The 21,095-nt window shown below is 54.3% G+C and overlaps 1 protein-coding gene across 5 annotated transcripts in view; it reads left to right on the top strand.

Moving 5' to 3' along the window:
* Positions 1-21,095, top strand: part of ACOT11 (acyl-CoA thioesterase 11) — a 51,565-nt gene that overhangs the window by 26,129 nt on the left and 4,341 nt on the right. For 4 of the 5 annotated variants that reach the window (XM_025427737.3, XM_025427734.3, XM_025427738.3 and 1 more), the window contains exons 2-15: positions 2,779-2,989; positions 3,978-4,047; positions 6,945-7,005; positions 8,075-8,173; positions 8,635-8,770; positions 10,775-10,931; positions 12,125-12,244; positions 13,955-14,099; positions 15,660-15,715; positions 16,504-16,570; positions 16,932-17,015; positions 17,845-17,978; positions 19,741-19,872; positions 20,441-20,567. In XM_025427737.3, coding sequence (XP_025283522.1) covers positions 2,851-2,989; positions 3,978-4,047; positions 6,945-7,005; positions 8,075-8,173; positions 8,635-8,770; positions 10,775-10,931; positions 12,125-12,244; positions 13,955-14,099; positions 15,660-15,715; positions 16,504-16,570; positions 16,932-17,015; positions 17,845-17,978; positions 19,741-19,872; positions 20,441-20,567 — 1,527 coding nt within the window. In that variant the 5' untranslated portion in view covers positions 2,779-2,850. Of the gene's footprint in view, positions 1-2,126; positions 2,507-2,778; positions 2,990-3,977; positions 4,048-6,944; positions 7,006-8,074; positions 8,174-8,634; positions 8,771-10,774; positions 10,932-12,124; positions 12,245-13,954; positions 14,100-15,659; positions 15,716-16,503; positions 16,571-16,931; positions 17,016-17,844; positions 17,979-19,740; positions 19,873-20,440; positions 20,568-21,095 lie in introns of those variants that run through there. The other variant, XM_025427736.3, reaches the window with a different exon arrangement.

The following is a 21,095-nucleotide window of genomic DNA, read 5'->3' as shown; positions in this document are numbered from 1 at the left end:
ATAGTAGGCTCTGCCCTCCCTGTCAGCTGTCTTGGCTCAGCCTGGCCCAGCCGCTCTAGGCCCTGACTTCATCCAGGGCCTCTGCTCTCCCCGTGACTGGCCCTGGGAGGAGTGGTCTGGCTCTGGGGCCCCATTGGCCAAACTTTGTCTGGGCTGCTCACGCCCCTGTCTCCCAGGCTGGCTGCCTGCCCACCTTGGGATGGGAGGAGGGCCAGCCTGGCCTTCCATGACGTGAGCAGATTGCCATGGAGCCAAGGAAAGAGTTGGAGTCTGAGAGGCTGTGCCTGGGGCTCCTGGTGCTGCCCTGTCCCCTGTGCTTGTGCTCTAGCCCAGGGGTTCTGTGCCCCTCTCTTTGATGAGAGTGGGGGATGGCCACAGGGGGTCTCATTCCTCAGTTCTCCTGGGTGCTCAGCCCTGCTCAGAGAAGCACAATATTTCCTGTCTGACAAGGTGACAGGACTCCTCAGCTTTCTCAGCAGACATGTCAGCTAGGCATGCAAGCACCCTGCAGGGGCAGAGTCCAGAATCCTGAAACCAGGACCAGGGGTGCCTTAGTGATCTGCAATCTCCCTCTGCACCTGCTTGCCCAGTGAGTGACACCTGAGCTTCAGGAGGGGCGGGGATTTGCTCAGAATCGCATAGCACCAGAGGGACAAGGCTAGGATTTGAACTCAGGTCTGTCTCTGTTTGTCCCTCCACAAACCTTTGATGTGGTGCTACTGTGTGCCAGGCCCTTCTAAGTAAGAGTACTAGAGTAGGAGCTTCTTAGAAGGAATGAACCAATTTATCTTTCTTCTTTCAATATTTGGTCCAGGGCACAGAGGAAGTGCTCAGTGAACGAACGAATGAATGAATGCATGCATGAATGAATGAACAAGGCAAAGATCTTGTCTTTTCTAGGCCTACAGAGTCCAATGGGACGGTAGGGACTCCTTTTCATAGAACAGAAAATAGGAGGCTGGTGAGAGTGGAACTGACAGGTCAGAAGCAGAGGGAGCACTGAGACTCAGATGTCCCAGCTCCTGGTCTACGGCTTTTTCCATCCTCACTTTTCTCATCTGTGAAATGGGGTTGACAGTCCTCACCCTCTGCCTTCCTTGTGAAGAGGTAGATGTGGAAATCGGTTTGTAAAGCAGGGATGTTGTGTGTAGGGCTTCCCTGTGTACATGCCTGGAACTGCCTGGAAATCCCATATGGTCTGCTGTCTTTCTTTTGACCACTTACCCTTTGCATCTGGCCTCCTCCATTTCCCTAGCTTGCTCTACGGCCTTCTGGAATGTTCTGCCCAGGACCTCAGGCTGTGGGACGGGTTTGGGAAGGGTATGGGTGACTGAAGTCTGCCTGCCTCCTCCCCCTACCATCTCCCACACCCAGAAAGGCAGCTCCACTTCCACATCTACACAGGCCCCCAATGCACAACAGGCCAGAAATGCCTTGGCAGTGGTTACCATGGTGACGTGTCCTGCTGCTTGGACCACAGCGGCCTGCCAGATACCTGCAGGAGCCTGCAAACCTGGCACCCTGTGGCCTTCTCCCAGGCTGAGCACTCCCGGGGCTGCCCTCCTTTCTCTCCTTGATGCCGAGCTCTGTAGCTCACACTATGGGAGCCTCATGGGGGAAATGATCCAAGGAGTACAGATCCCAGCACCAGAGCCATCCTTGTCCCTGTCTGCAACTGTAGCAGGGTCGGTGTTGGGTTGTGGCACTGGTTCCTTGCTGCTGAGTCCAGGCCCAGCCCCGGGTGTAGACAGTGTAGTGTGGTGGGTAGGACCTCAGACTTTGTAGCCAGACCTTGGGTCACAGCTGTGTTTTGCCACTTCCTGGAGCCTCACCTGTAGAGGGAGGGTAACAAGGAACCCATCCCAGGGGTTCGTGGAATTCATGTGTGCAAAGTTCTTAGAAGACTGTTTGATGCTTAATAAGCGTTATATAAATGTCGGCAGTGACTGTTATCACTGCAAGTGCACCGGCCACTAGAATTGGAACTCGTGTCATTTTTCTCACACAGGCAAGTGTACTCAGCTCTCATTCACAGCCTGTTAGGGAGAGCGGGCTAGAGAGGCAGGAGGCCCCCTTCCCCATCCCAACCTGTCCAAGGTACTGCCAGGTTCTCCCCACCCCTCTGCCTGGGGACAGACAAGCTAGGCCCTGAGCAGAAACTCCACCTCTGATTCATAAGCTTGAGGATTTTCTCTGCTGCTCCTCCAGCTGGCAGCTGCTGTGGGCCTGGCCTGGATCAGACAGCTGGTCCGTCAAGGCCCAGAGCCCTTCCAGTCAGTAAAGCCAAGTGCTAAGGACAGATGAACACCCAACGGAGGTGCTGCCTCCGAGGTCATCTGAAGAATGATGGAGCCCGAGCAAAGGCCCGTGGCGGGGGGTTGGGGGGGGCAGCAGAAATAGGAGCTGCTTCTTGGAACACTTTATTGGGAACAAATCCCCAGACTTGACTGCTAGAGGGGTCACCAGGCCTCCCTGCATAGAGAAGGGGAATCTTTCCAGAATGAAGGTCAGTCTGAGGCAAAACTGTAACGAGCTGGCCCACGAGCTGGAGGGAGGGCTGAATTTCCCTCCCCCTCCCTCAGGTCCACGGTTCTGCTAACGTGGAGTCGGTGGCCAAAAGGAAACTGGGTGGAAGTGGCATCCGGGGAGCCCCCCTGGGGTCTGAGAGCCCAGGCTGGAGGTGACGGCCACTCTTGGAGTTGGGGTCTGGTGGGAGGTGGCCCTGGGGTGCTCTCTGCTCTCCCTGAGGCACTCAGGTCTGTCCCCACCTTTCGCCAGGGCATCGCCTCTGTGTTCTCAAGCCGCACGTCCCGGAAGTCAGCCTCCCGTGCAGAGAAAGACAGCGGTGCCATGGCAGACGGCGAGGGCTACCGGAACCCCACGGAGGTGCAGATGAGCCAGCTGGTGCTGCCCTGCCACACCAACCAGCGTGGCGAGCTGAGCGTCGGGCAGCTGCTCAAGTGGATCGACACCACGGCCTGCCTGTCCGGTGAGCCCACGCCTGGCACAGCAGTCCTGCCGCGGAGGCCCACCGCTCGGAGGAGAGGCCTTGGTTATCAGAGGTGGCCACCGTGGTTCCCCCACGGCCCCCAGCACCGCACTCATCCCGCTCTCCACTCATGCTGTTCCACTGGCCTGAAATGTCCCTTCCCACGTCTTCCCACTCAGCTCGGGCCACCCTCTCTCCCCTGCACTCCACAGCTCGGGGGGTGGCCTGCACCCTTCAGCCCCTGCACCAACACCCTGCCACCTCGGGTGCGGCGGCTCCAGGCTGGCCTGGGAGTGCCGTGAGCGTGAGCCGGGGCCGGGGCTGCCTGCCGATCTTATGATCTTATTGAGTGGAGCTGAATGGAGCTCCTTTCCATCCTTGGGGAGCCTGGGTATTCCCCGACCCACAGGGACCTCACAGTCCAGTGAGGTGACCCGTCTGTTCCCTGCTGCTGCCCAGCACGGCTCAACGGGGGCTGGGCCAGAGGCAGAATCAGTCAGGTCTGTGGGAGAACAGAGCAGGGGCTCTGACCCAGCCCTGGGTGGGGAGGGATTCCAGAAGGACGAAGGCGGGGAGCATAGCCCCAAGGGTCAGAGTGACTCAGGCAAGGAAACAGAGGTGGGGGAAGCCGACAGCAGAGGCATGACGCCTGGGAGAGCTGGGAAGTACACTAGCCCATGTGATCATTTAGTCATCTAACAGCCGCTCATTGGGGGTGTACTGTGCACCAGGCACCATTCCCCGGATGGCAACACTGCCGTCCGACAGGCAAACCCTTCACCCTCAAGTGACTTGCAGTCCCCCAGGAAGGAGAGACGCCACAGACAAAACTCATAAAGAAACGGGGTCGGGGGTAGTCATCGAGGAAGATAAGGGAGGGTAGGGGTGTTGGCCAGGAGCAGTGGCCTTAGCTCAGGCCCCCTGATGTTGGCTCAGAGGTCTGGTGACATGGGGACGCTGCTAACACACGGCTTTCTTCCGACACCAGCTGAGAGGCACGCTGGCTGCCCCTGCGTCACTGCCTCCATGGATGACATCTATTTTGAGCACACCATTAGGTAAGTGGCTCCTCCTGTGTCTTGGTCCCCCTGAGCTGCCCACCACAAAACCAGGGCCCCTCCCCCATCTCCCCACCTGGTGGGCCCGTGAGCTGCCTGGAGTCCTGGACAGATGCTCAACCACTGCAGGTGCCCCAGCAAAACTCCTTTTTATTATTTTTTTTTGTAAAGATTTTTATTTTTTTATTCATGAGAGATATACAGAGAAAGAGAGAGAGAGAGAGGCAGAGACATAGGCAGAGAGAGAAGCAGGCTCCATGCAGGGAGCTGATGTGGCACTCGATCCCGGAACTCCAGGATCACGCCCTGAGCTGAAGGCAGACACTCAATCACTGAGCCACCCAGGCATCCCACAAAACTCCCTTTAAACATAACCTCAACATCATTACTACACCTACACAAAATTAACAATAATTTCTCACTAACATCAAATATCCAGTCTGCTTTCAGGGGCTCACTCTGTCTCCTGATTTTGTTTTTATTTTGTTTTGCTTTACAGTTATTTTTGTTGTTCAAGAGGCAAATAAGGTTGCAGTTGGTTGCTATGTCTCTTAAGTCTTTTTTATATATGGGTGCTACACCTCCCCCCAGCACCCTGTTTCCTCACCATCTCTCTCCCTTTCTTCCTCAAAATTTATTTGTGGAGGAAACCTGGTCATTTGCCTTATTGAGTTCTCCATCATCTGGGTTTTTCTGTTAGTATCACTGTGGTGCCATTTAACATGCTCTTCTGTCCCCTGACAGTAAACTGGTTGTGGGGAAGGGTTTGTTTGTGGGAGCTGCCTCTCTTTGATGCGAGGAAGACCTGGAGGGGGTGTAGGGGAGCCAGAGGTTTGAGGGGGCCACTGAGGAGGCTGGGCCATGACTCTGGGGAAGGAGTTGGTTTTGGCCTGAGGTGAGTGGATGGAAGAGAATCAGGAGGAGGGGAGAAGCTCAGGAGTCCAAATGAGTGTCTGCTTGACTTTGGGGGAAGCCAATGAGGAGGAGATGGGGAGCAGGAGGAAGGTGGGAGAGCAGGAGGAGGAAGAGGGAGAAGAGGAAGAGGAAGAGGGGAGGAAGAAGAGACACAAATCTCTTTTTTTTTAGTACCATAGAAAATAGTTTGTTGGGGTAGCCCCCGTGGCGCAGCGGTTTAGCGCCGCCTGCAGCCCAGGGCGTGATCCTGGAGACCCTGGATGGAGTCCCACGTCGGGCTCCCTGCATGGAGCCTGCTTCTCCCTCTGCCTGTGTCTCTGCCTCTCTCTGTCTGTCTCAATGAGTAAATAAATAAAAAAAATCTTAAAAAAAAAAGAAAATAGTTTGTTATTTTTATTTTAGGGATCATGGAAATACTCTCCTAATTTCTTATCATGAAAACTTTCAGAATTATGGAGACATTGAATAGTGCAATGGTCACTATCAGTGAGATTCAAGAGTTAATGTTTCTTGCTAAATATGCTTTATCTATATATGGATAAATAAATACACATACTTCTCTCTCTCTCTCTCTTTTCTCAACCATTTGAAAGTAAGTTGCAGGCACCATGGTACTTCATCCCTCCACATGTCAGCATGCATCTCCTAGAAGTGGCAGTCCCGGCCGTGCCTATTAGGACTGTGAACAGAATAAACAGAAGCGGACAGGTCCTTGGCAAACGTGAGCTCCTGTTGTTTATGGAGCTCCTGCAGTGGGGCCGGGCCTGGCACTGACTCTGGCACATCTCCTCTCGCTTGACACTCAGTAGTTGTGCTTCTCTGTACCTGACAGACAAGGAAATAGGCTCAGAGAGGCAAAGTGACTTGTCCAATGTCCCGCAACTCAGTAGTGTGACAGTCATGCTAGAGCATGATTGGAACCCAGGCCTATGTGGCTCTTCTCACCATGTCTGCTGTCACCCTTTGACAGGCAGGCAGGGCCCTTGGAAGGGACCCTCCTAGCTCTGGGGAAGAAGAAATGAGCACTGTGCTTTCTAGGTTTGTGATCCAAGGCACAGAGAGATGAAAGGACTTGCTCAGGGTCGCCGCAGCCCCTGTCTGGGGCCTCTTCATAGTCTATCATCTGGTCGCCCTCTGCTGCTTCCAGTTACATGCAGAGCAGGTGAGGTGGCTCCTCTAGGGACTCTGATTGTTTACGTGGACACAGGAATTATTCCAGAGGGACAGGCTGCAGCTGGACAGAGTGGGGCCAGTGTAGTCAACAGAACAATCTAGAACCCTGGCTCTATTATTTTTTAGCTGGGTGACCTTGGGCAAATGGCTCACCCTTTCTGATGTTCAATCCCCCTAAACCTACCTGTCAAGCTTATAGGAGGCTCCAATGAGGTAATGCATGGTGCTAGGCACAGAGTAGGCATTCTTTAAATGTGTCTGTTCTCCTTCCCACCCTCTGTGTATAGTCCCTTGCACTTAGTAGGCCTTCAGCAGATGTGGGATGCATTAATTCAGTAGGCCACTATTTATGGAGGACCTACCCCATGCCGGGTGCTAGGCCTTGTAGGGTCAATGGAGAGCAAAACAGATGTGATGCTGACCCCAGTGGAGCTTAGGAATTGTGGGGGAGACAGAGGCCCTAGGCCCGTCTGTTGGGAGGGTGAATCTTATTGAGGGACAGAGGGGCAGGGAAGGTTCCCCAAGGAGAGGGGACCATGAGCCACAAACAGAAGCTTGAGCACTCACCAGACAGGGGGAGATGAATGAAATTATGCCTCTTCTCTCAGTCTCCACTTCCCCCCCGTAAAAGGGGGTGCTAAGGCTGTCTTGCCAGCTTGCTTTGGGGACTCAGTGACATTGCCAACGTGAATAAGGTCTGCAAGCCATGACATTGCCCTGCCAGATACCCTCAGCAGAGGCCCTGCAAGTATCTGGGGCCCCTCTTCCTTTCCCCCTGGAAGGCCCACTTCCTGCTTTTCTCTCCCCAGCATCGGACAGGTGGTGAATATCAAGGCCAAGGTGAACCGGGCCTTCAACTCCAGCATGGAGGTGTGTGGGGTGGTTGCTGCCTGGGGTGGGTAGGTGGGTGGCTGGGTTTTCCTCCCCTCCCTTCCCTTCTCAGCCCCCAGCCTGGGCACACTCACACTCTCAGGGCCCCGGGAGGCAGCAGAATTCTGGAACGGCTGGCAGGGCTGAGAGGATCCTCAGGATGTTCCTGTTCAATACCCCATAACATAGAAGGGAACACTCATGGCCAGGGATGGGAAGAGACTTGCCTCAGGTGGCCAGGTCACATAGATTCCAACCTGAGATTTGACTTTCAGCCTCCTGGGTCTTCACACCTAACCTCAGACCCTCTTTGGCAGCCAGGCGGTGGCGGAAAGTGGGGAAGACAGCCGCCGGGCCTGACCCTGGCGGCAGCAGGGCTGGCGCAGGGAGACCCCTGGACTTCAGCCCATTATTAGCTCACCTCCCACAGCCTCTGTCTCTCCATCTGTGAAATGGGAGCATGATTCCTCTGCTGCAGGGTTCTTAGGTGAGCTCTGTGAGCTCTGGGGGTGGGTGGGTGGAGGGACTGTTTCCCACCTGTGGACACCAGGCCCAGGCAGCTTCCCCTAGCCGGGCCACTGAGGCTGGGAAGGCAGAATCCTGACTGCCTCTGGGGACCCTCAGGCCACCCCTCAGGTGCCTGTCTTTTCAATCTAGCTAACATTTTACTTTCTTTAAGTCGTTTCCTAGACACAGTCTCATTTTCATTCCCTCTGTAACTCTGATGGTAGGTATGCTCACTCTTCATTCATTCATTCATTCATTCATTCATTCATTCATTCATTTAGCATGGGGTTTGAACTCACGACCCCGAGATTAAGAGTTGCATGCTCTACCAACTGAAATAGCCAGACACCTGTGCTCACTCCCATTTTATAGATGAGGAAGCCAAGAACCAGAGAAGGGAAGTGACTTGCCCAAGGCTGTCCAGGGATCTATCCCAGGTTTCTGGCCTCCGAGACTCTGGGTGATACAGAAATACAAGGCCTGGCCTGGGGTGGGCCTTCCTGTCTCATAGGCTGGAGGTCCATTTTCCTCCTCACTCCTCCCACCTTTTCTTCCTCTCTAGGTGGGCATCCAGGTGACCTCTGAAGACCTGTGCTCTGAGAAGCAGTGGAATGTCTGCAAGGCCTTGGCCACCTTTGTGGCCCACCGGGAGCTCTCCAAGGTAGGAGTGACACCTGGCTGCTCCCTGTTGCTGGGCCACCCGGGTGCCTGTCATGGCAGGCTGGGACCAGGGCGGTGAGCTGGGGGTTGGTGGAGGGGTGAAATGGGGTTCAGGGAGTTTACAGCCCTCAAAGAAGCTCCCCTCAACTGTGGTCAGACCCTAGGCACCCTCCCTCTGTTTCTCTCCCACCTCTCCCTGTGCATCTCACATGAGGAGTCTTCAGGTCTCATCATTCCCTTACATGTCCCGTAGACCACCCCCTCCCTAACCTTGTGCCTTTGCCCAAGAAAGGGGCCTGGGGACATTTGGAGGGTTATATATCAGTCTACATGGAGATGGGAAGATGGGGACGAGACTTGTAACCATCCAGCAGCAGCCCCAGGTATGCCATGAGGCTGGGGGCACAGGCCTTCCTGCTTTCAGGAGACCCGTCCTCAGCATCCCCACCCCCCTGCCCACAGGTGAAGCTGAAGCAGATCACACCACGGACGGAGGAGGAGAAGACCGAGCATAGCGTGGCGGCTGAGCGCCGGCGTATGCGGCTGGTCTATGCGGACACCATCAAGGACCTCCTGGCCAACTGTGCCATTCAGGGTGGTGAGTGGCCATGAGTGGGGAGGGCAGCTGGCACCCTGCATGCCCCCCTTTGTCCTAGGCCCCACTGGGCAGAGGGAGGAAGCGAGTCTCCTTGGTACATGTACTTACTGACCTGATGGCCCTCTTGCCTCAAGGTCTCTTTTGGGGAAAGGCATGTTGGGCCCCTTGCTCAGCTCCCAGGAGCTGTGAAAATGGAATTAGGACATGAGGAAAGCCCTTTGTTGTCCACAAAACCTACCTGGGTCTCTAGGATTCAGGGTATTTGGGAAGGTACTATTGAGCATGGCTTTGAGGACTTTTTTTTTTAAAGGTTATTTGTTTACTCATGAGAGACACACAGACAGAGGCAGAGACATAGACAGAGGGAGAAGCAGGCTCCTTATGGGGAGCCCAATGTGTGACTCCATCCTGGAACTCTGGTATCAGGCCTGAGTCGAAGGTAAAGGCTCAACCCACCCAGGTGTCCTGAGGACTGTAGGATTTTTTAAAAGGCACATACATAGATAAGCACATATATGTATATATATATATATACACACACACATAGATACACACACACATAAATAATATAGATGTAGATATACATATAGAATAAAAGCAAGACTCTCCTATCCAGAATCCGGGCCCCCTCCAGTTACTCATTTTGGGGTACCTTTCCAGAAGATTCCTTGCATATTTAAGCATACTGTGTATTATTTAGCTCTCTCTTTTTACCCAAGAGCAACATATACTGCTCTGTATCTTCTTTCCCCTTAAAGAAGGGAGGTTGTTCATCTTGGAGATTGTTCTATAGCAGCACACAAAGATCTCTTGTGCACTGGCAGGATTTTGAGAGATGCAGAGATAAGGAAAGGCTTTCCTGACAGAGAACACAGGCTGGGCAAAGGCCCAAAGGGGTAACCTTGGATTCACTCGCCAATCTCCAGAGCAGTAAGATGTGTCTTCCTTGAGCCCCAGAGGAGGCAATTATAGGACAATTCAAATGTGCTTCAGCTGCCCAGAGTGGGAAAGAGTGAGCAGAAGCCGCTGGCCCCAGTAAAGCAGTGAGAGGGTCTCCCAGGTCCGTGTGCCTTATGTATGCGGGCTCTGGGGGTGTGGCTGGGGACACCTGGCTCTTCCTACTGTCCTTGAGATGCCCTGGAGCCATCCGTCCACTGCGGCCCTCCTGAATCCCTCTTGTCCTTATATATAGCCCTCCTACCCAAGTCCAAATGCCTTAGTGTGGCATCTGGGCCCCTGGCTGCTCACTTAGCTTCACCCAGTGCTGTCCTTTGACTTGCCCTCAGCTCCAACTAAGCCAAGGCCTGATTGCTACCTGTGACAGTCCTACCTGCCTGTCTCCAGATCTTAGCTCAGCGCCCCCCACCTCCAGCTGTCTGTGGCACCTCTGAGCAGCCTGCAAGCCAGTGGGAGGCCACCTTTTTGATGGATCCTCCCTGACGAGGTCTCTGTCGCTGGTGGAGGGGAGATGCATGGCACCTCCTTGGGTCAGGGTCAGCAGTTGTTCCTCTGACCCCTAAAACCCTGCCCATTCTTGGGCCTCTCCTACTGAGGGCTCTGATTTCCCCTGTGTGACAGGGCCCGTCTCGTCAGAGAGAGGGGAGAACTATCCTGAGAGTCTCTGTCTCCTGAGTTTGGTGCCAAGTGCTCTAGAATCATGATCACACTTCATCTTCACCATCCTCCTGGGTTGGGTCTGACGTCCACCCTATACCAATGAGGAAACAGAGGGTCAGAGAGGTCCCTGACTGTCCCGAGTCGATCAACCTGCGTTCAGACCCACCACAAGAAAGTGTCCCACCCACCGCCCTGCGACAACCTCACCTCCATCCTCCCGAGTCCTGCTCCTCATCCAGGGAAGGCACTCTCGGTGCTGAGTCTATACAAGCATCCGGGTGACTGATCATGCTAGTGGTGGGGGCCCCTGGGTTTGCCCCTTGGGAGGATCTGTCTTTGGGAGCTTCTCCGCATCCCATTTTCCTCCCTCTGCCCTTGCCGGGTCAGATCTGGAGAACAGAGACTGCTGCTGCTTGGTGCCAGCTGAGAAGACCCGCGTGGAGAGTGTGGAGCTGGTCCTGCCCCCCCATGCCAATCACCAAGGCAATACCTTTGGGGGCCAGATCATGGCCTGGATGGAGAACGTGGCCACCATTGCAGCCAGGTGAGGGGAGAGTGCGCTGCCTCTGCTCCCCACCTTTCTTTCCCTCCTTCCTTTGGCTGGCTCCCTCTAGGGGAGAAACCCCAGCTTGGTGTTGGCATTCAAGGCTTCAGGAGTTTGGCTGTTCTGTTAGGGTAACCTGGAGCTTTCAGACCCAGAGAGCCAGAGAGGAGTAATTTTTCTGTAAGCTGGCCATTCCTTCCTTGACTTAGAAAGCCTCCACAGTCTTCATCACCTGCATGGGAAATGCCAAGCCCCTGGCCCTGTGCTAGGGCCTCCCCTTGACCTCACCCTGCCCGCTGTCTTCCTGTATCTTATGCTCCCAGCGAGTCAAGCCATTTGCTCTTCCCCATTCCCAACCCCTGCCTTTTCTCCTGCTCTAACCTCTCACTGTGCCACTTCTCTTTTTGGTCTGCTAAAGTCTATGAAGCCTCTCTAACTTCCCTTCTCCCTAGAGGTGAAAATAATTCCTACCCTCTCCTGTAATTGTGGCACTTGTCTGTAGATTGTTTTTCTCTAAATATTAGGGTGTTTTTTTTTTCATAGCTATGTTAACAGATGTTCACTGACTGACCCTAATACCTCCATGACTTTGTGTTTGCTGTTCCCTCTGCCAGGAGTGCCTTCCTTAACCCACGTCTTTCTATTAGTCCTCAGCTCTAAAGAGCCTGGCTCAAGTGGCCCCTCCCCTGAGTTCACCCTGGGGGACACAGTGCATAAGCAATGACATTTCGGGCAGCTCAGTCTCTGTGTGCCATAAGATCTCAGAGGGGGATCACAGCCCAGATAGTCAGGGAAGGCTTCCTGGAGAAGAGGTCTTTAGCTGAGCCTTGAATGACAAGTAGCTTTGAGTGAGTAGAGGGCTTCTAGGTAGTAGAAGCAGCAGATACTGGGGTGTCAAGGTTGAGGGAAAATAGGGAAGGGATTTACCTCAAGCCCTGGGGTAAATCTGTGGCCTCAAGCTCAGCTGCCTGCTAGCCATGCATAGACCTGAGTGTTCTAAGATGTGAAATGGGACTGCTGTTCTGTTCCTCTGGGCAGAAGTGGGCTGGGTCGGGTGGGAGGGGGTGGGCCAGAGGGCAGTGCATGTGGTTCTGGGATGGGTCTGTGGATGAAGTAGGGGCAGAAGCTGGCCCAAGCCTGTGACTGAAGCACTGGGGCATTTGCCCTGTCTCCCCAACCCCGGCTTCCTCCAGCCGGCTGTGCCGTGCCCACCCTACGCTGAAGGCCATTGAGATGTTCCACTTCCGGGGCCCTTCGCAGGTGGGGGACCGCCTGGTGCTCAAGGCCATCGTCAACAACGCCTTCAAGCATAGGTAAGGGGCGGGACCAGGGCCCCCTGGAGTTGAGAGCTTTTCCTGACCCTTTCCCCTGCAGATGAGCCCTGTGAGGTCTAAACCCTGCCCAGCTGCCCGGCCTCTTCACTGTGACCAAGGTGCAGCTCTGCTGTTCCCTCCTCTGGGTTCCCCTGTCCCACGGCCCCTGCAGCCTCAGATCAGCCCCATGCTCAGTGTGTCTGCCTCTCTTCCTGGCTCCTGCCTCTGAGCCCGCCACACTACACATGCTCAGATCATGGGGCCACCTCTTGCCAGTGTTCTGTCATTTATCAAATCCTTTCCCACCTTTTCCCTAAAATAACCATTTGTTCCCAGAGGCCTTAATTTGGAATGAATCCTGATACATCCGAGGAAGCTTACTTTAAATATGTATCTTTGTTGGGGATTTCAAAAATCATAATGTAGTTGTTAAAAATGAGGGAGCCTGGCTCCCTGTGTTCGAGATCCGCTCTCCTTTACTGGCCATGTGGCTTGAGGCAAGTTACTCAACATCTCTGAACTTCAGTTCTTTTTAAAAATAAGTGTACTATCTATCTATCTATCTATCTATCTATCTATCTATCTATCTATCTATCATCTATCTATTATCTATTTATTTTAGGGAGAGAGAGAGTCTGGGGGTGGGGAGAGGGGACTGGGGTGGGGTTGGGGGAGAGACCAGAGGCAGAGAGGGAGAAAGAATCAAAAGCAGGCTCTGTGCTCGAGCATGCAGCCCCACGCGGGGCTCTGTCTCACGACCCTGAGATCATGACCTGAGCTGAAATCAAGAGTCAGACACCTAACCGACTGAGCCACCAGGTGGCCCCCACTGAGCTTCGGTTCTTTTGCCCTTGCTACTACATCACAGTTGTCTTGCGCAGAATGCCAGAGAAAACATTCAGTAAAGATGATTATTACTGTGCTTGTCATTACTCAGTATGTCCCTCACATATTCTGCTGCTATGTGGAGGGTGGGGCTGCAGAGAACCCTGAACTAAGGACTGCAAGGCCCACCTTTCAGTCCAGCTTCCCTTCCTGACCTTGGCCCAGTCACTGTCCCATTCTGGGTCTTGGTTCCTCCTCTGCATCCCGTCCACATGCTTAGAGCTTCCTAAACTAGGGGACTGTGTTTTTATGATTAATGAAGATGGATATGCAGAAACGGCAGCAATTGAGCTTTATCAGGAGCATGGCTGTTAGAGCCCTTGTGAGGATGTGCGTGATGGACATTTTTTCCCAATTAGGCTCTGCATCCCCACCTTCTTGCTCACATCCTGCCATAATCCTTTGCAGTTCACACGACGTATTATATATGTGTGTGTCTACATATATATGTATATGCACATGTGCATAAATATTACATTACACCTTATATGTACATATGCATGTATATGTGTATATATGTATTTATTTATTGTCCCATCTCCCAGCTGTTAGCCCATGAGGGCATAGACCTAATCAGTTTATTCATTTCCGTGTCCCCAGTGACTAGCATAGGGCCAGGCATGTAGGAGCTGCCCATAAACATGGATGAAAGGGACCACCTGGGTTTCCTAGCAGAGGGATCTTGATCTGAGCTGCTGGGAGAGCTGCAGGAGTGTGCGTGTGTACACATGTGTGCGTGCGTGCGTGCGTGTGTGTGCATGTTGGGTAGGGGCATGGGTTCAGCAAGGTCTGTCCAGCATGGAAGCAGCCGTCCTTCTCCTTCAGCATGGAGGTGGGTGTGTGCGTGGAGGCTTATCGCCAGGAGGCTGAGACCCATCGGCGTCACATCAACAGTGCCTTCATGACCTTCGTGGTCCTGGACGCGGATGACCAGCCTCGGACACTGCCCTGGATTCGGCCCCAGCCTGGGGTGAGTGGCACCCTGTGTCCCCACCAGCTCCCCACCCTCTCTGCCCAGGGGGGTGGTGGGGTCTGCTAGCCCCTGACACATCTGGGGGGTGATGGGCTCAACTCTGCCCCTCTGCAAGAGCATGGCCAGCTCTGGCTGCCCTGTGATCCCCCCAGAGATGCCCTTTGTGCAAGGCAAGCACCTTGGTCTGCCTGAAAGAACTAGGATCTTGTGTATGGACCTTGGTCAGGTGGTTTTTTTGTTTTTTAAATATTTTATTCATTCATTCATGAGAGACACACAGAGAGAGGCAGAGACATAGGCAGAGGGAGAAACAGGCTCCCCACGGGGAGCCCAATGTGGGACTCGATCCTAGGACCCCGGGATCATGACCTGAGTCAAAGGCTGACGCTCAACTACTGAGCCACCCAGGTGCCCCTCAGGTGTTAATAGGCATTCATGCACCTGCAGAGTTGGAAGAGCACTGGCTTTTGGGTCAGATGTGGGTTGGAACTCCACTCTGGCACATTGTAGTGGGCGCCCTCTGCAAGTTTCTAGTCTCCCCCTTAAAGTGGCTGTATCTGCATTCCTGCCTCACAAGGGTGTTGGGGGGTGTCTGCGGGACCCTGGCCCTGTGCCTGTCTAAGCCCTGTAGACACTCAGTAAATGGTGACCATTATGAGGGGGAGGTGACGGGAGAGTTAGAAGCATATGAGCAGGAGTCAGGCGCTGGAGTTCAAAGCCTGTCTCTTAAAAAATGCAATCTTGTGCCTCCTGTGGGCCAATTCTGGGCTTCCTTCTGGGGAGGCCAAAGGATGACCATGGAGAGGCACTCCCTCTGCCTGGGGAGGCCTGCCCTGCCTGCCTGCCTCACAGGGCTGAGAATTGGCTGTGAAAACCCCCCATCCACAGCTGGACGTTGACAGTGGGGGCAGGGGTGGGGCAACGGGAGCAGGGGAGCCCGGCAGGAGAGGTGCAGCATACAGTTGATGAATGCCTCTCAGGCCTGTGCAAGTGAATGCTCATGAGTGGGGGGACACTAGAAGCGGTGGTGAAGAGGGTGGGCTCCGGGTCAGGCCATCAGGGTTCTGTTCCTGGCCCCACTCCTTACCCCTGAGAGCTTGGGTAAGCCACTAACCTCTGTGCCTCAGTTTCCTCCTCTGTAAAATGGGGATACAATGAGTACTGACTCTAGAGGGTTGTTGTGAGGCTTATTTGACATTTTGCACGGACATGCTTGAGAGGACTGCCGGTAACAGCAAGTGCCCAGGAAATGTGGGTTCTTACTGGCGCTGCAAGTACCCTTTGCGATGCCCCTGTGCAGAGGAGGATAGCGGAGTCCAGTGAGGGCTGGAGTTGTTCCCAAAGTCACTCAGAGAGTCTAGGGGAAGCTGAGGCTGGAGCTCAGAGACTCGGCACTTTCCTGTCCAGTTTGCTTGGACTCTCTGCCCCGATGAACCTGAACTCCACATTAGGGCTGCAGGGCCTCCTTGGGCCCTTCTGGAGCAGACAATAACACAGGAATGGGGAGGAGGGCACAGGTGGACCTGCATCACATCTTGTCCCTGTGTCCCTCCCCAGGATGGTGAGCGGCGCTACCGAGAGGCTAGTGCCAGGAAGAAGATCCGACTGGACAGGCAAGTGTGGGCTGGGTGGCGGGAGGGGTCACAGGTTCTGGGCTGTCTGCCTGTTTCCCAGGCCCCAGGGCCTGGCATTTCTTCAGTGCTGCCCTTGTGGTGGGCACTGGCCGGGCCTTTTACATCCACACAGCCTCACTAGCCGGAGGTCTTCCTGGCCCATCGTCCAGGGGAGGACACTGAGGACGAGGGGTTATGTGGCCACAGGCACACAGATAGGAATGATGGGCAGAGTGAGAATTTGAACCTGGCCAGGTCCAGCCATTTCTAAATCCTGGGTTCCTTCCATTGACTCTGATGCATGTTGGGCAGATGAAGAAAGGTCCTGAGAGGAGATGCAGCTGCTCAAGACGCATAGCCAGGTGTGCACCATGGCTTCGAAGCACATGACGGCCCCTAAAGTGCTGGAAATACTCTGGAGTTTGTGCTAATAGGAAAAGTGTGCCTCTACCGGGCACTTACCATAGGCCAACCCTCGTCTTCATGACGACCCCTCCCGATCCCACTGTTTGGAGGAGGCTGCTGAGCATGGAGGCGAAGCTGCTTAGCCAGAGAGTCAACTGTTCAGCGAGGGTGCAGGGCCCAAGCCTCCCCCCGGCACCCTGCTCCTGGCCTTGCTCTGCTTCTGAACGAGGTTGTAGGCTCTCAGCTCCTGTTTTCTGTGTGCCCAGCCTGCCTCCCTGGCCAGACAGGAGTCCCTCGTCCCTGCTGGGCTGAGCACAGGGAGAGAAGTCTTCTGAAAGACATGGGCTCCCCAGGGACCATGGTTGTCGCCTTCTCTCTTCCAGGAAGTACATCGTGTCCTGTAAACAGGCAGAAATGCCCCTCTCTGTCCCCTGGGATCCCAGCAACCAGGTAAGGCCTCTGCTCTGAGTGGACAGTCCACAGGCCCACGCTGGGGGCAGCGGGGAGTAGGACCCTGATTCTCCCTTCTTGTCATAGTGGGTTTGGAAGTAGGCCTGAAGGGGACCGGGTACTATGTCATGCCTCAGGGTTGGCACAGTCAGCAGAGGGCTTTCCTCTGTCCCTGTTTGGTAGGAGGGGGGCTGAGGCCCTGAGAAGAGGGTGACACAGTGAGTTTGTCCTGAAGCCCAGTGCCCACTCCCCACCCCACCCCCTTCAGGGTCCAATGTCCTTAGCCCCAGTCCTGTGTGGCTGTGGCCCAGAGCCCCCAAGGAAGAGGAGAAGGTGAGGCTTCTCTGTGTGCTCTGTCCAGGTGTACCTGAGCTACAACAATGTCTCCTCCCTAAAGATGCTCGTGGCCAAGGACAACTGGGTGCTGTCTTCGGAAATCAACCAGGTAGCTGACCCTACCCCAGTAGAGGTGGCCGATGGCAAGCAACAGTTCTCTCAAACTGCTTGTGTCGAAAGGGGATTTCTTTCTTTCTTTCTTTTTTTAAAAGATGTTCTTATTTATTTATTCATGAGAGGCACAGAGAAAGGCAGAGACATAGGCAGAGGGAGAAGCAGGCTCACATGGGAAGCACGATGGGGGACTCAACTCGATCCCAGGACCCCGGGATCATGACCTGAGCCAAAGGCAGACACTCAATCACTGAGCCACCAAGGTGCCCCAGGGATTTCTTAAAAGGAGTTGGATGAGACCATGAAACCAGTGCAGTTACAAAAATACAACTGCTCCCACAGGCCCTGGAGTGAACCCCCAAATCTTTCTCTCCTGCCCACCCACCATTTTGCCCTCAACCTCTTGTCTCTGTTGTTCTCTGCCCTGCTGCTTCTTCCCTCTCTCTGCTGCTTCCTCCCTGTTGGGATGGGGCCAATGCACAAGCTTGGGCTGAGGTAAGACATGAGCCCTGCCCATGCCCTGGGGACAGTCACTTCCCCACCGGTGACATCTGGGGCTTGGAGGACCCATTCCACTGTGGCCTTAGTCCCTGCTTCCTAACGTACCCTCCTGTCCACTCTCCTGACTTCTCTCAACAGCCCATTTTCACAGGGTTGGGACCAAGGCTCAGAGACATTGAGTGGCTTTGTCACAGTCACACAGCAAGTCAGTGGCAGCCCTGAGTTGGTAGCAATGGCCTCTGGCATTGGAGTCAGCCCACCCCACTGCCCAGCATGGCCCAGGGAGGGGACATGAGAACCAGGCTGTCCTGTGTCCCACACAGGTCCGCCTATACACTCTGGAGGAAGACAAGTTCCTCTCCTTCCACATGGAGATGTTGGTTCATGTGGACACAAACCAGGCCTTCCTGCTGCTCTCAGACCTGCTTCGGAGGCCCGAGTGGGACAAGCACTACCGGTGAGGGCTGAGGTACTGGGGGGCGGGGTGCCTGGTGGGGAAGCTGGGTCCCCGGGTGTCCCTGGCTGAGCCATCCCCCGTTATGCTCAGCACCTGCTGGCCTTTAGCCAAGCACGGGGGTGGGGGTGGGGTGTCGGGGGGATTGTAGTTATGAGTCAGGTGGGTGTCAGAATCAAGGGCATTCTAAGCTGTCAGGGAAGAGAACTGAACGGGTCACTTCCTTTCTAGGCCTGTTTTTCTCCTCTTAAAATGGGCACTTGAGGTGTAGGTCATGCATTTGCACTCAGGCATAGATCAGTGATTTTCAAAACCGTGTTCTGTGGAGTTCTGTGTCCCCACAGGAGGCTCAGGGACCCCTTGTGGAGGCTAGAATGCTGAGCAGGCGGGTGGGTCCCTCCCAGCTTCAGGGTAATGGAGGGAAAGGCCGGCTTGACGAATTCACCCCGTTTGCCAGCTCTTCTTATGGATATGTGCATGCAGATGTTATTTTTGAATGTAGTGAGATACTGAATATAAATGTTATTCCTATGAATACATTTGTTCCCTGAATTTACTGAGTCTTCATGGGAATATTTTCGTCCCGAGTTTAGCCAAGGAAGATAAATCTGTTCTTAGGAAAATAGCCAAAATTTCAGTATGTAATATGAGAATGTTAAAGTTGAAACTGATATTTTTTTCAAATCCCTTTAAAGTCATTTTCTGTTGTGCCAACATCCTAGTTTGGGGGGTTCTTTGGTTATTTCTCCCATGGCTGCTCACGAGGAGCCGATATTCTTGAAGGATATCCATGCATGCGGGTCTGCAGGAGTTGATTTTTGGCAAATTGCCTTCCCCTTCCTACCCCCACCTATCTTACCAGAGTGGACCTACTTGTGGCTCTTTCTACACAGCTTTCCGTTTAAGGGTTTGGTGCACAAAGGCTGTTGCTTTGAAAAGTCTTGGTTGGGGCGCCTGGGGAAACTAGTGTCTGCCTCTGGCTCAGGTCATGATCCTGTTGTCGGGCTCCCTGCTCACAATGGCTCAGTGGGCTCCCTGCTCAGCGGGGAGTCTGCTTCTTCCCTCTCCCTCTGCAGCCCCCCCTTGCTGTGCTCTCAAATGAGTAAAATCTTTTAAAAAATTAAAAAGCCTTAGTCTAGGTGACCCCAAGCCTATTGGCAGTGACATTCTACAAAGCTGGGAGGTAATTGGCAGTGTATGTTGGGGGCACTGGGCCTATAGTAGGAAGGCTTTTTTTAAAAAAGATTTTGTCAGTTAGAACAAGAAGGGGGAGCAGTAAAGGGAGAAGCAGGCTCCCTTCTCCCTATAAAATGGGGATGCTGGGTGCATCTATGGCATTGGCTGCTGTGGGATTAAATGAAATAGTATGTGGAAAGCCCTGAGAACAGCGCCTCGCTCACAGCAGGTGCTCATAACCGGTAAACCCTTGCACATCCATGGGGAGCATGTAGCCCTGCAGACATACGTAGCCACCTGTGGGTGCATATCTGTGTGTGTACATGCAGCCCACAGGTGTGTTTTTCTGTGCCTGCCTGTTCCTGTGTCTGCATGCATTTGCCTGTATACATGTCTGTGCATGTTCCTGTGTGTTCATGCATGCCTTGGCCTGGCCTTCCTGCCCTCCTATGGCCCTGCTGAGCAGGGGGTAAGGTGTCCCCCAGACATCCGCTCGAGAAGGCTGAAACATGGGAGGGCCTGGGCAAGACAGGCTGTCCCAGGAGCCGGTGTGACTCCCTTGAGTCCTGACCTCTGGGCCTCCCTATAGGAGCGTGGCGCTGGTGCAGCAGGTGGATGAGGATGATGCCATCTATCACGTCATCAGCCCTGTCCTCGGCGGTGATGCCAAGCCCCAGGACTTTGTGATCCTGGCCTCTCGGCGGAAGCCTTGTGACAACGGGTGGGTGCCTGCCTGATTGGGGGGTGGGTGGTGGGTGGGCAGGGATCATCTTCCTCCTTAGGAGGGGACATCTGCTTAGACTCAGCTCTTTGTTTGCTCTGGGACTCCACTTGACACCACTTGGCTTTTCTGGGCTGCTGTAGCCTTGCTGTGGCTAAAATGGAGAAGACGGGGATAGATCTCCCCTCTGGTCACTTGTGCTCTAAGGCAGGGTGGTCTCTGTCCCTGGGGTGGCGAGGCTTCCTCACCCCAGGCATGGGCAGACCCTTGCTCGTGTGGCCACCACCTCAGCCTCTGCCCTCTGAAGGCCCCATGTTGATCCAAGAATGGCAAGGCTGCCAGCTGGGCCACGGCATCACTTCTAGAGACAAGCGGGTACAGAAAAGTGAAGCATGAGATTCCAAAATAGGTGTCTCTGGGCGTCTGCAGTGTTGGGGCTTGTCAGAGTTTATGTGCCTTAGACTCCGATGAGGGTGTCTGTGTTGAGGGGGCTCCGGAGCCTGAGCTGGGCAGAGCAGACCCTCACAGACTCCTTTTGGGACCTTCTCTGCCCTTTCTCTTGCTCCAGGGACCCCTATGTCATTGCGATGAGGTCAGTTACACTGCCCACCCACCCTGAGACGCCAGCATACAGGCGCGGGGAGACCCTCTGCTCGGGTTTCTGCTTCTGGCGAGAGGGGGACCAGCTGACCAAGGTGAGGCCTACTGTTCCCTTCCTCCTCCCTCCCCAGACCCCCCCCAAAGCCACACATGCATGTCAAGAGCTTGGTGCCGTGGGCTCAGTAGATGCCATACCTGGGCCCCACCTGCTGCCTGCCAGCGGGCTCTCTCTGCTAGCTTGGGGGAGCCGACGAGTGTCTGGGGCTAGAAACAAGCCTTCATTAAAAACCAATCTGTGCAGAGGTAAGACTGCAGGGTCTTAGAAAAAGCTCTGGATGCTGAGGGCAGAGGCCTGGGTTCTGATCTAAAATTCATCTCATTATTTATTTATTTATATACCTCTCTTGTCTGGAAATGCTTTATGTGGCTCTCAGGGCCCATAAAGCTCAGCAGGGCAGTCAGTGCTAATTGAAAATGTGGGGGAGGAGGCTGAGGGCAAGCGAGGGTGGGGTACTACAAGCAGCTCCCCCCTCCTCGGAGCCCGGCCACTTTAGGACCCCAAGACTCACCCAGGCAGGAATTAGGCTGGTGTTCACTTGCTGTTATGACCCTAGAGCACCACC

Source organism: Canis lupus, chromosome 5, assembly GCF_003254725.2.
Source record: "Canis lupus dingo isolate Sandy chromosome 5, ASM325472v2, whole genome shotgun sequence".
Lineage (NCBI taxonomy): Eukaryota > Metazoa > Chordata > Mammalia > Carnivora > Canidae > Canis > Canis lupus.
The sequence above is the reverse complement of the archived record's forward strand: the minus strand, read 5'-3'. Positions and strand labels throughout refer to the sequence as shown.